The sequence below is a fragment of the Eurosta solidaginis genome, chromosome 5 (genome assembly GCF_040869045.1).
Source record: "Eurosta solidaginis isolate ZX-2024a chromosome 5, ASM4086904v1, whole genome shotgun sequence".
Taxonomy (NCBI): Eukaryota; Metazoa; Arthropoda; class Insecta; order Diptera; family Tephritidae; genus Eurosta; species Eurosta solidaginis.
The window spans coordinates 224588809-224602231 of record NC_090323.1 but is presented as its reverse complement, the minus strand read 5'-3'; the positions used below and the strand labels follow the sequence as shown (position 1 = coordinate 224602231).

General features: G+C 39.6%; 1 protein-coding gene across 2 annotated transcripts in view; it reads right to left on the bottom strand.

The window, feature by feature from the left end:
- Window positions 1-13092, bottom strand: part of AlaRS-m (alanine--tRNA ligase, mitochondrial) — a 32527-nt gene extending 19435 nt beyond the window's left edge. Inside the window, exons 1-5 of one of the 2 annotated variants that reach the window (XM_067788564.1) lie at window positions 12831-13092; window positions 12602-12775; window positions 12407-12552; window positions 12130-12333; window positions 11929-12073 (exon numbers count right to left, since the gene is read on the bottom strand). In XM_067788564.1, coding sequence (XP_067644665.1) covers window positions 11929-12073; window positions 12130-12333; window positions 12407-12552; window positions 12602-12775; window positions 12831-12998 — 837 coding nt within the window. In that variant the 5' untranslated portion in view covers window positions 12999-13092. Of the gene's footprint in view, window positions 1-11928; window positions 12074-12129; window positions 12367-12406; window positions 12553-12601; window positions 12776-12830 lie in introns of those variants that run through there. The other variant, XM_067788565.1, reaches the window with a different exon arrangement.
- Between the last annotated feature and the right edge of the window lie 331 nt (window positions 13093-13423).

Below are 13423 nucleotides of genomic sequence, written 5' to 3'. Positions count from 1 at the left end.
AGGAGCTACTGATGTCAATGAACAACCCTAATACACGTGTGGGTACATTTAGCACCTGCAAAGCTCGATACAATGGCGAGAGGAGCCCTATCAAAGTCGAAGAGTTCATCGCAGCGATTTCTACTTTTAAAATGGTAGAAAAAATTAACGACGCCGACGCAATAACGGGAATGCCTATGTTGCTCGAGGGTGATGCTGCGGAATGGTGGCGCGGTGTGAAGGATCAAGTATCCACATTCACGGATGTAGTTCGCATGCTACGCGAAAGTTTCTGTCCCGCAAAACCGGCATGGAGAATATATTGTGACATATTCGAATGTAAGCAGCAGAAGAGCGAGCCGACGGACACCTTTATCCGGAAAAAGCGAGCATTATTCGCTCAATTACCTAACGCTCCAGCAGAAGCTGATCAAATCGATATGGTTTTTGGCATGCTTAGTGCTTTTATCCGGGAGAGAGTAAGCCGTCATAAGGTAAATACATATGAGCAACTTCTCAAAGAAGCGCGAGAAACAGAATTGTTTTTGAGCGAACGTGAAAGCTCGAGAAAAGTACAGGATCAAGTTTCCCGATGCACTTTTTGCCATAAAAAGGGACATACGCGTGAAACTTGTTTTAAAAAGCAAAAATCGGACACGTCTGACGCAAATACCGCTACAATTGCCGCTGCAATAGCTGTTAAACCGAAGTTTGCATGCTATGGATGCAATGCACCTGGCGTAACACGCGCAAACTGTACCGTGTGCAGTAAAATTAAATCGTCATCTAATAAGGTGGTGAATTTTAACGCAATATCCCCCGTAAATGTTGGTAGAAACATACCAGTGGTAAATGTGGAGCTGTTCGGTGTACCGGGACAAGCGTATTTCGATACTGGAGCTCGTACAAGTGTGGCAAGCGCTAATCTCAAACGCGTCATGGATTTCAAGGGGTGTAAGTATGAAAAAGTTACTTGCGACATCGCTTTAGCGGATGGAATCGTGTCAAGGAAAGAATATTTGGCGACTATATGCAAAATCGTAATTGGCGGTCGGTGTTTAAACATCCAATTCATAATACTGCCAGAGGCAGACTATAATCGCACGTTGATTGGAGCCGACTTTCTCGAAAAAGAAAATTTCGTAATAAATATGGGGCAGAAATATTGGTATTTCGAAGACAACCCTACGCAACAATTCGATTTTGGTGAAAACGTACCAGTAAACCTGATCGAAACCATTAAAGTAGCGCGTATTATTACCCCTAAACGCAAGATTCCAGTTAACACCCCTCCTCCAAAGTCACATGCTTCAGATCCTGAGTATTATGGTCCAGACATACCAGGAAATGACTATTCGCCAGGTCCAATCCAAGCCATATTCAAAGATTCACTGCCAGCCGATGCGCTAACCCCACAGAGGCAGAAAGGACCATCTCTATTTCCAAGTATGATATATAATAAAAGAGATGACGACGATGACTTCGTAAGACTGGGTTCATTCGGTTTTAAATTGTTAAAATCCACAGATGGGATTAGTCTCAAAAGTGAACAGAAGCAGGAGCTCGATGCAGTTCTTCACGCCAATGCAGAAGCATTTGGCAACATTTCTGAACCAACGCCGTACGCAGAGCACAAAATTGACACAGGCGATCATGTACCAATTTTTAGTCCACCTTATCGTCTTTCTTTTGCGAAAACACGTGAGCTAAAAACAGAAGTTGAAAAAATGATAGATGCTGATATTATCATGGAAGGTGAATCACCATGGGCATCCCCCGTTGTAATGGTACCAAAGAAAACCGGCGGAGTCCGAGCATGTATTGACTACAGGAAGCTAAATGCAGTAACCGTACCTGACAGGTATCCGTTACCACGTATGGATGACATATTACATGCAGCAAAAAGTACTAAATATATGTCAACTTTAGATTTGCAAAGTGGTTATTATCAAATAAAAGTAAATGATAAAGACTCTTACAAAACCTCTTTTATTACCCCTTTTGGAACATTTTTATTTAAAAGAATGCCATTCGGTTTGCGTAATGCACCGGCAACTTTCCAGCGTCTCATGGACCGTTTTAAGGCTTCTATTCCCAAGGTTCAACTATTAGTTTATCTAGACGATTTGATCGTGGCTCGTCTTCTTTTCAAGAGCACCTAAAGGATCTTAACATTGTCCTCTCTAAATTAAACGAATTTAGCCTACGGGTAAATAATGCTAAAAGTAAACTTTGTTGGGACGAGGTAAAGTATTTAGGTCATGTTATTACAGCTGATGGCATATGCGTTGATGTGGAGAAGACAGCCGCCATTAGCCAAAGAAAAGCACCGAGAAATGTTAAAGAATTAATTTCATTTATTCAGACGTGCTCATGGTACAGGAGATTCATAAGTAAATATGCCGAAATCTCGAAACCATTAACTGAGCTTACGAAAAAGAATGCAAAATGGTCTTGGTCCGCAAGGCAAAAAGAAGCATTCGAAGCACTTAAGCAAGTTTTAACATCAGCACCAATATTGAAACAAGCTCAAGACAATATGCCGTTTTATGTCAAAGCCGATGCTAGCGCTTATGCGTTAGGAGCTGCTTTACTCCAGGGGGAGGAGGATAATGAACATCCGATTGAATATGCGAGCCGATTATTATCATCAGCTGAGAGAAATTATTCTACTACAGAACGGGAAGCACTAGCGATAGTGTGGGCATGTGCAAAGTTTCGCGGCTACATCGAAGACTCTGAGATTATTTTGGTAACAGATCATCAACCTTTAAAATGGTTACTTACAATAAAGTCACCTTCTGGTCGACTAGCACGTTGGGCATTGCAAATTCAACAGTATGACTTCAAAGTGAAATACACCCCTGGGAAAACCAACTCCCTCGCTGATATGCTATCCCGTCCGACAAGTGATGAGAACCAAATCCAAATTGAACAAAATGGTTTATGTGCTTTTCAAATAGACTTTCCCCGTAAGAGTTCCAAAGAAATACGGGATGATCAATTGAAAGACGAGTACTTAAAAAAGATTATATCGTCAATTGAATCTGAAGACGAAAATTTAACATTTTGGTCAAGCAGAGGTTATTTGCTGTTTGATGGGGTATTGTTCTGCTATTTTAACGACGATAGAGAAGACGCTCAACTGGTAATACCACAGCAAGAACGTGAGGAACTTTTAAAGAAATACCATAATGAGTGTACTGCCGGCCACTATGGGATAGAGAGAAGCATTCATCGTATTGCTAACCGATATTTTTGGCCAGGTATGCGAACTGATATTTCAAAGCATGTCAAAGCTTGCACAGAGTGTCAGAGGTATAAGGCAACTAATCTAAAACCTATGGGTCTTTTTCAAACTACCAGCAGCAATCAACGATTTGAAGTTGTCGCGGTTGACCTGTTTGGTCCTCTACCAAAAACCCATGATGGCTTCCAGTGGATACTGGTAGCCGAAGACGTAGCATCACGATGGACAGAACTTTTTCCTCTAAAAGAAGCAACCGCGGAATGTTGTGCAAAAACGTTAATTGACGAAATATTTCTCCGTTATGGGATTCCCCGTCGACTAAAATCTGATAATGGTGTCCAGTTTATATCAGCCATAATGCAAAAAGTTTCATATTGCATGGGAATTGAGCAACAGTTCACACCGGTCTATCACCCGCAAGCTAATCCCGTCGAGCGTAAGAATAGGGACATCAAAACACAATTAGCAATACTTGTTGGCAATGAACATAATACGTGTAATCTAAATCTACCATCAATCAGATTCGCACTAAATACTGCCAGATGCCAAAGTACTGGCTTTACTTCAGCATACTTAACTTTCGGAAGAGAGCTACGCACTCTCGATGACGTACAACATGACGTCAAAGCTATTGCGGAGTCCGAAAATTTTATTCCACAAATTACGCCATATCTCAATAGAATCAGCACTGAATTGAAACGTGCAAAAGAAACACAACATCACATGCAAGACAAAAACAAAGACTACTTTGATCAGCGGAGACGCCTAAAGACGACTTTGAACTTGGTACAGAAGTACTAGTCACTACACATACTCTTAGTCAATCATCGAAAAACCTCACATCAAAATTTGTCCCGAAAAGGGACGGACCATATATTATCATCCGAAAAGTTGGCTCAACGTCGTATGAAATCGCTTCTAAACAAAACCCAAATTTATCGCTGGGAACTTACCATGCTTCCTCACTTACAAAATTCAATCAAGGCAATCAAGATGAGTCTCCAACACCTGTACGGCCTTTGAAAAGACGAGGACGACCCAAGAAGAATTAAACAAGTGTTGTCGTGCCCTCGAGACGAGTTAGTCACGCCAAAGGGGGAGACTGTAACGTAGCAAGATAACGTAGCATAACATATTTGAAGTATTTTATAAGACAACTGTATGGAAACTCCTTTCACTTTAAAACTTTCGTTACCATGGTAGTAGTAGTATAACTGAAGAACTATGTTTGTCTCTTTCTTTCTTTTGCATTTGCATTGTATAACATTTTTCTTAACAGGATTGCCTTAAAATAATTTTGCTCTGGCGCAGACTATAAAAAGGCTGCGCACTCTTAATTTTCAATCATTTCGTTTTGCGATCGGCGGTAAGAACACTTATCAGTAGAAGTGCGGAGTACGTGGTAAGCGCTAAGCTCGCCGTACAAAGTGCAAATTCTGATAAGTGGAATTTTATATTCTGGATGAAATACGGAGTACGTGGTAAGCGCTAAGCTCGCCGTACAAAGTACCAATTCCAAGAATTGGAATTAAAGACAATGTTGACTGCGTTGTAGTGTGGACAGCGATGGTTGGCCGCTGCAAAGCAGAAGACATTTTCCGAAGTTCGCTAAACGATTTTGTACGAATAGTTTTACTTTAGCTGTGAAAATATACATTTTGTGAACCTACAGACATTTTTTCTGAACAATAATAAATAATTAAAACGAAACAAACCAGTTTTCGATTTTCTTCATTTCAACGAGAGTAGAAATTATTCAATTTAAACTCTACAGTTTATTATTTTTAATATGTATTTTAATTCAAAACGCTTAAGTTTCATTCGTTCATATACATAAATATAGAAAGACTAACAAACTTTATGTGGGACTAAAAAAATTTTAAATTTTTGTTTGTTTTGTGCAAGCTCGCTTGTTCATTATTACGCTGCTTTTAAGTCTCTGGAGCGTCATAACATCGTCTAAAGATGCGTTATTTTCATCAGCCCATTCTAAGCAAATATTGTAAGCTGATATAGTCTCTTTCGACTTAGCTTCCTTAAAATGTCAGCTTTTTGTTGTATTGTAAGCAACGTAGATTTTTTCGCTGCTATTATGAGACCGCACCACTCAATAAAACGCCAGTTAAAACTGATTCAAATGTCCCAAAATACACGTGCGTAATTAGAATTAGCGAATCACAGCAATTCAGTAGCGAAATAAATCGGGACTTCCCCGAATTTTATTGAATCTAAGGAACCGTTACCAAAAGAAACAAGGCAATTTCGCAAGTATCGAGTTCAATTTTTTTGAATGTCGCAAGTACTGAGTATGTAATGGAAAAATTTTCTATGTTGCAAGAATCGAGGTGTACAAGTACCGAGTACGTACACAAACCGAGTTACTACTGTATTTTAATGGAATCAGCTATCTGCCACTAAGCATCGACATTTGGAAAAAACCAGTCGGGCTCTAATAAAAACTTAATTTGTAGCAATCTTTACCGAATTAAATAGTCTACAAAAATTCGGGTAATTCTATACGTCAGCATGACACTTTTAATATACATCCAAAAATATCAACAGGCGAATCCGAAACCGAAAACAAAATCAACAAGCAAGGAAGGCTAAGTTGGGGTGTAACCGAACATTACATACTCAGCTGAGAGCTTGGCTGCATTGGTTTCGTAGATGGTTTATAAGTGGTTTCTAATTCCATATCACATACGTTTGGGAAATATCGACCAAATTGTAGACCAAGGGTGACGTTTTTTGGAACGATTTTCCTTCGTCCTATCATATAAGGGAAAATCACCATGTAGGAAAATGAACCTAGGGTAACCTTGGAATGTGTTTGTATGACATGGGTATCAAATGAAAGGTATTAAAGAGTATTTTAAAGGGGAGTGAGAATTAGTTTTATAGGTGGACGCCTTTTCGAGATATCGCCATACGGGGTATCAAATGAAAGGTGTTAATGAATATTTTAAAAGGGAGTGGGCCTTAATTCTATAGGTGGACACCTTTTCGAGATATTGCCATAAAGATGGACCAGGGGTGACTTTTTTTTTTTGTTTTTTTTTTTTTTTGCGGGGAGGCTGAAAAATGCCTAATGCACCATAATTGCTGCCGTCGCAGCAACCGTGTTTCCGTAGACTAAAAAACAGCCCCGTTCTGGAACCGTCGCCCACCCCGGCACCACGTTCGCATTACTTCAGGGTGGCGTTCCATATTTCTCATTTTTTAAGAGCCTACTGTTGTCCCTGCGTCCAGGTTCCCGCTATTTGCTCTGAGTGTCCATTTAATCGCCACTGCTTCGCATGCGCATTTCTCTGCGCTCCCTCTCAGCATCCATCAGGCGTGTCATTACTATAAATGCCATTTTGCTCACTGCAGTCCAGCACTCTTTCCTGTTGCACATATGTGAAACTAAATTTCTCGTGGTAGGTTCCTCCCCAAAGACTCCATGCAAGGTGAGTCTTTCTTCGTGGAAACGGGGGCAGTAGAACATGACGTGTTCTGCGTTTTCTAACTCTGTGGTACACATTGGGCAATGAGGATCTTCCTCTATCCTACGCTTCCATAAATACTCTTTGAAACCGCCATGTCCCCTCATTATCTGCGTGAGATGGTAGTTCAGTTCGCCGTGCTTCCGCTCATTCCATTGAGATACGTTCCAAACTAGTGTGAAAGTCCAACGCCCTTTACTCGAGGCCTCCCACCGTTCTTGCCACTTAGCTATTGTTTGTGTCCTTGCTCTTTTCTTGTTTTCTTCAGATGGTCGCTCGATATTAGTGTTATACAGATCGGCCATTTCGCTTGCCAGTAAGTCCACTGGGATTTTCCGGGTTAGAACCAGGATCGCGTCGTCGGACACCGTCCGATAAGCACTTGCTATTCTTAAAGAAGCAAGTCGGTACGCTGCTAATATATATTTTTGATGGGTCTGTTTAGATCCATACCACACTGGTGCTGCGTATAGTATTGCTGAGCTGGTTACTGTGGACAATAGCTGACGTATAGCTTCGCTCGGACCACCAATGTTAGGCATTATTCGCATAAGTGATCCATTAACTTTGGTAATTTTCTCCCCTACCGCTCTGAAGTGCTCTTTGAAAGTTAACTTAGAGTCAATGTGCACTCCTAAGTATTTTAAGGAATCCTTTGAGGTGATTTGATGATCCCCGACAGTTAAGACTAACTCGTTCGCCGACCGTTTGGAGCTTACTAATACCACTTCCGTCTTTTGGCTAGCCAACTCCAGTCCTGTATTGGTCAGCCATTCCTTTATTCTTGCTACGGCGTCATTACATAATGCTTGAAGCAGGTCCAGTTTCTTGGCCACTACTACCACTGCAATATCATCAGCATATCCCACAATTTGCGTGTTTTCTGGTAGATCAATCTTAAGCACCCCGTCATACATTACATTCCAAAGCGTTGGACCGAGAACAGATCCCTGTGGGACGCCTCCTGTGATTTTGTACTCTTTTGCTCCTTGATCCGTGTCAAAAAGAAGTACTCTGTCTTTAAGATAGCTACCTATAATTCTGCGTAAGTAAGCTGGAGTGCCGAAGCTTTGCAGCGCTGCCATTATCTGCATCCAGTTTGTTAGTGTTAGTGTTAAAAGCATTCTTGATGTCCAACATAATCAGTGCACAGAACTTCCTTTTATTTTGGCCTCCAGAGATATCTTCTCTAGCTATATTGACGATTGTTTGTATTGCATCTACGGTGGATCTTGATTTGCGAAATCCATATTGACTATTCGATAAGCCACCTGGTCTTTCTAGAGTCAGCTGTAGGCGCTCACTAATTATACGCTCGAAAATTAAAAAGATCAGTAAATAATGTAGCCCTAGTTGTAATCGCGGCTTTAAGGGCTATGTTTGGTACTTCGTCGGGTCCTGGGGATTTGTTATCAGCAACTCTTTTTGCAGCGTCCGGCACCTCTTGCTTTGTAATTTGCGGAATATCCGTACTTTCTAAATCCTCGCTTGGATAAGTCCAGCGATCTTGCGCTGGGAAAAGTGTTTCAACAATAATATTCATCAGTATCGGGCACGTAGGTTGCTGTGATATCGGTCCTTTAACTTTGGCCATCACAGTTCTGTAGGCTGATCCCCAAGGATCTAGGTCGACATTATCCAGCAGTTCCCTAAAGCATAACTTCTTGCTCTTTTTTATGGCATTTTTAAGTGCCTTTCTTTGTGCGACATAGGTGCTGTGTAGCTCTGCATATCGTGGTGATGAACGTACCCTCTGCGCTATTCTTCGTGCTTTGTGGCATTTTCTACGCTCTTCCGCAATTTCGTCATTCCACCAATATACCGGAGTGCGCTGTGCTTTTCCGCGACTTCTAGGAATGGCAGCATCACATGCCATACATAGCGCAGGGGTGACTCTATAATGTGTTTGTACGATATGGGTATCAAATGAAAGGTGTTAATGAGTATTTTAAAAGGGAGTGGGCCTTAATTCTATAGGTGGGCGCCTTTTCGATATATCGCCATAAAGGTGGACCAGGGGTGACTCTATAATGTGTTTGTACGGATATGGATATCAAATTAAAGGTATTAATGAGGGTTTAAAAAGGGAGTAGCCCTTAGTTTTATATGTGAAGGCGTTTTCGAGATATCGACCAAAATGTGGACCAGGGTGACCCAGAACATCATCTGTCGTGTACCGCTAATTTATTTATATGTATATGTAATACCACGAACAGTATTCCTGCCATGATTCCAAGGGCTTCTGATTTCGCCCTGCAGAACTTTTTCATTTTCTTCTACTTAATATGGTAGGTGTCACACCCATTTTTTAAAGTTTTTCTAAAGTTATATTTTGCGTCCAAAAAAACAACACAATCACAATGTTTCCTCCCTTTTTTCATATTTGGTATAGAATTATGGCATTTTTTTTAATTTTTCGTAATTTTCGATATCGAAAATGTGGGCGTGGTATGACCGGATATGTCGAATTTCGGCCATTTTTTATACCAAGATAAGGTGAGTTCAGATAAGTACCTGAACTAAGTTTAGTAAAGATATATGGATTTTTGCTCAAGTTATCGTGTTAACGGCCGAGCGGAAGGACAGACGGTCGACTGTGTATAAAAACTGGGCGTGGCTTCAACCGATTTCGCCCATTTTCACAGAAAGCAGTTATCGTCATAGAAGCTATGCCCCTACCAAATTTCACAAGGATTGGTAAATTTGTGTTCGACTTATGGCATTAAAAATATTCTAGTAAAGTTAAATGAAAAAGGGCGGAGCCATGCCCATTTTGAAACTTTCTTTTATTTTTGTATTTTGTATTTATATCATTACTGGAGTTGAATGCTGACATAATTTACTTATATACTGTAAAGTTATTAAATTTTTTTTTTTAATTTGACTTTTAAAATTTTTCTTCTTGTGTTCTTCATCCGATTTTGCTAATTTTTATTTAAAACATAAATAGTAATAGGAGTAACTTTGCTGCCAAATTTCATCATGATATCTTCAACGACTGCCAAATTACAGCTTGCTAAACTTTTAAATTACCTTCTTTTAAAAGTGGGCGGTGCCACGCTCACTGTCCAAAATTTTACCAATTTTCTATTCTGCGTCATAAGGTCAAAAAACCTACCAAGTTTCATCGCTTTATCCGTCGTTGGTAATGAATTATCCATTTTTTCGGTTTTTCGAAATTTTCGATATCGAAAAAGTGGGCGTGGTTATAGTCCGATTTCGTGCCCAGGAACTCGCATGCAAAATTTCATTACGATCCCTCAAAATTTACTTAAGTTATCATGTTAACGGACAGACGGGCGGACGGACCGACATGGCTAAATGAATTTCCTTTTTCGATTAGTTTATGTCGTTACGGGGTACCGTTATGCGAACAAAATTAATATACTCTGTGAGCTCTGCTCAGCTGAGTATAAAAATCTTGTGTCTCTCAAAATATATGGTAATTCTATACGACAGCATGACACTGCTAATAAGCGTCAAAAAAATATCGAAAAGAAGACGCGTATTCATCTCGACAACAATAATCCGAATGTGGAAAATAAAAATTTTAGATCGTTCAAAAGATATTAACGAAAACCCGAAAAATGACCCCGGAGTGCTCCGACGCCGGGGGTGGGCTCCATAGTATTTTTGCGCATGATACCTTTCCGAATTGGCGGCCTTCGGCCGCGCCTTTAAAAAATTATTCTAGGTGGCTCCAGGACAGGTTTGGAGACCAAAACTACTTACTTACTTAATTGGCGCTTAAGGGCCAGCTAATGGTCATAGCCATAACCAGATAAAACAGCTGATCGAACCAACCTTATGGAAATCAATGTACTCGATTAATGGTGCCATACAATAACGCTAAAGCCATAACCATATCATAGCCAACCAATTGGTTTTTGGTTTTTCGCTGTGGTAATTCTTTACGACAGCATGTCACTGCTAATACGCGTAAAAAAATATTGAGAGAGGTGTCAAAAGACGCGTATTAATCTCGAGAACAATAATCCTGAAAAGAAAAACTTTATCTCTGTCCGGAGATATTTGCAGTTGAAGTTGGCGATTTTCATGTGGTTGTTGTAATGTTGTGGTACCCACAAAAAAAGTTGTGAACATAAGTGTTTTGTGCGGATATAGTTTTGGTCTCCAAACCGGTGTTGGACCCACCCAGGGTAATTTTTTATAAGCGCCTTCTTTCATTCGCATAACATGCCCTAGCCAGCGCAGCCGCTGCGTTTTAATTCGCTGCACTATGGTGCTGTCTGCGTAGAGCTCGTACAGCTCATCGTTAAATCTTCTTCGGTACTCGCCATCGCCAACGCGTAAAGGTCCATAAATCTTTCGAAGAACTTTTCTCTCGAACACTCCCTGAGCCGCTTCATCTGATGTTACCATGGCCCATGCTTCTGCAGCATATACCAAAACTATATCCGCGCAAAACACTTATGTTCACAATTTTTTCTGTGCGTACAACAAAATCATCAAAATTACAACAACCAAATGAAAATTTTCAATTTCTTTTGCCAAATCTGTTGACAAACCTAAAATTTTTGACTCAGCTTTCGGATTCGCGAACCTGGATCCAAAACGCGTTTTTGATTCCCCTTTAGATGTTTTGGACGTGTATTAAGAGTGGCATGCTTTCGTATAGATTTACCAAAGATATTAACAAAAGACCGAAAAATTATCCCGGAGCGCTCCGAAACCAGGGGTGAGATCTATAGTATTATTACGCAGAACACCTCTCTGCATTGGCGGGCTTTGGCCGCGCTTATAAAAAATTATCCTGGGTAGGTCCAACACCGGTTTGGAGACCAAAACTATATCTGGGTAAAACACTTGTGTTCGCAATTTTTTTTATGGGTACAACAAAATCATCGAAATTATAGCAGCCACATGAAAATTTTCTATTTCTTTTGCAAATATCTCTTGACAAACCAATTCTTAACTACCGTTTGGTTTCCAAAATTCGCAATGAATCTTTTTTGTAGAAAAACTTCTTTCAAAAAAAAAAAAAATAAATAAAAATCCTTGTGAAGATACGAAACCCATGTGCAAATTTGCCAATCAATATGGGAGCTTCTGAAATAAGTTTTATGATAAAAACACCTATCATGATAAATTCTAAGGTAGGGATCCATTAAAGAAGTTTTATAATATGGTATTCCAGAACCGTTTGCCAGGAGAGAGCGGTTGAGCGAGGTGAGAAGAAATTCTTATTCATACCTGTTGAACTGCGTTAAAAATTGGTGTGAAAATGTCCGTGTCGTAGTTGGATGATTTGTGCTGTAAAATCGCAGTTAATCGCTCAAACCCCATTCCAGTGTCAACATGGCGAGCTGGCAACTGTGTAATAGAACCATCATCATTGCTAAAATAAAATGTACGTTATAAGTTATGTAAATCTTCAAACTCATAACTATTTACCGATTGTATTGTATAAAAACCAAATTCCATAACTCTGTTAAATCCGGCTTATCAGCGTTAACGAATTTCGCACGTTCATGAGTAATGTTTGCTGCTGAGCAATGGTCTATGTGTATTTCTGTACATGGTCCACATGGACCCGTTGTTCCCATCTCCCAAAAATTCTCCTTGCATCCGAATGGCAGAACCCTTTCACCAGGAAACCTAATTAGGCCATCATATTTGTATATCCATTTGCTATATTTGGATATTTTGATACAAAAAATTAGCTACAAACCCCAAACTCCTCCATACATCAAGGCATTCTAAATCGGCAGGCAAACCAAGAACTTTATCGCCTGCAAAATATGTTACATATAACCTGCTAGGATCTATATTATATGGACCACGCAATAGTTCCAACGCCATTTCGCAAGCCTCCCGCTGATATAAATCATGTATAGTTATGTAATTATTTCATATTATGAATTACCTTAAAGTAATCGCCAAACGACCAATTTCCTAACATTTCAAAAAATGTATGGTGATAGCCATCTTGTCCCACAACATTGAGATCATTGTGCTTTCCTCCAACGCGCACACATTTTTGTGAATTGGTTACGCGAGGATATGATGCTTGTGTTTTACCCAGAAAGACTGATTTAAACTGTAAACATTAGTTGTATAGTAAGTGTATGGCATTAAATTATTTAAACACTTACTTGATTCATGCCTGCATTAACAAATGCCACCGTGGGGTCACAAAATGGTACCACCGGACTGGAACGTATAAATTTGTGGTCATGTTGTATTCTGAAGTAGTCTATAAATGTTTTGCGTATCTCACGTGAGGAAAGTATTCCCTTTACTTTCTTCGCTGAGGTATACATTTTTTAATTGCTATAGAAAAACCAATTGTTTATTATTTATATCTTATTACAAAAGCCGGGATAATAGCATTGTGGATGAGGCAAGAAAAGATGACAAGCATTCTTTACTATAAAGTTTGGCAGCTTAAGTGGAGGTTATGTTGCGAATAGAGTGGAAGGCAGTCGAATGTCATATAATGAAGGAATGGTGTTCGGATATTTTTCAAAGTTAAAAAAAAAATTATAAAAGCTTTAATATAAATAAAACTATTGTTTTAATAACAACAAAAACGACATATATATTCTGTATACATACATTTGTAAGGATTATCTTACTTTAAAATTTGAATTAAATAATCTAAAGTTTTTTTTTGAAACTGAGTCGAAAACTGTGCGTGTGAATGTGCGAATTTTCACCGATCAGCTGTTAGTTGCGCTACTTGGTA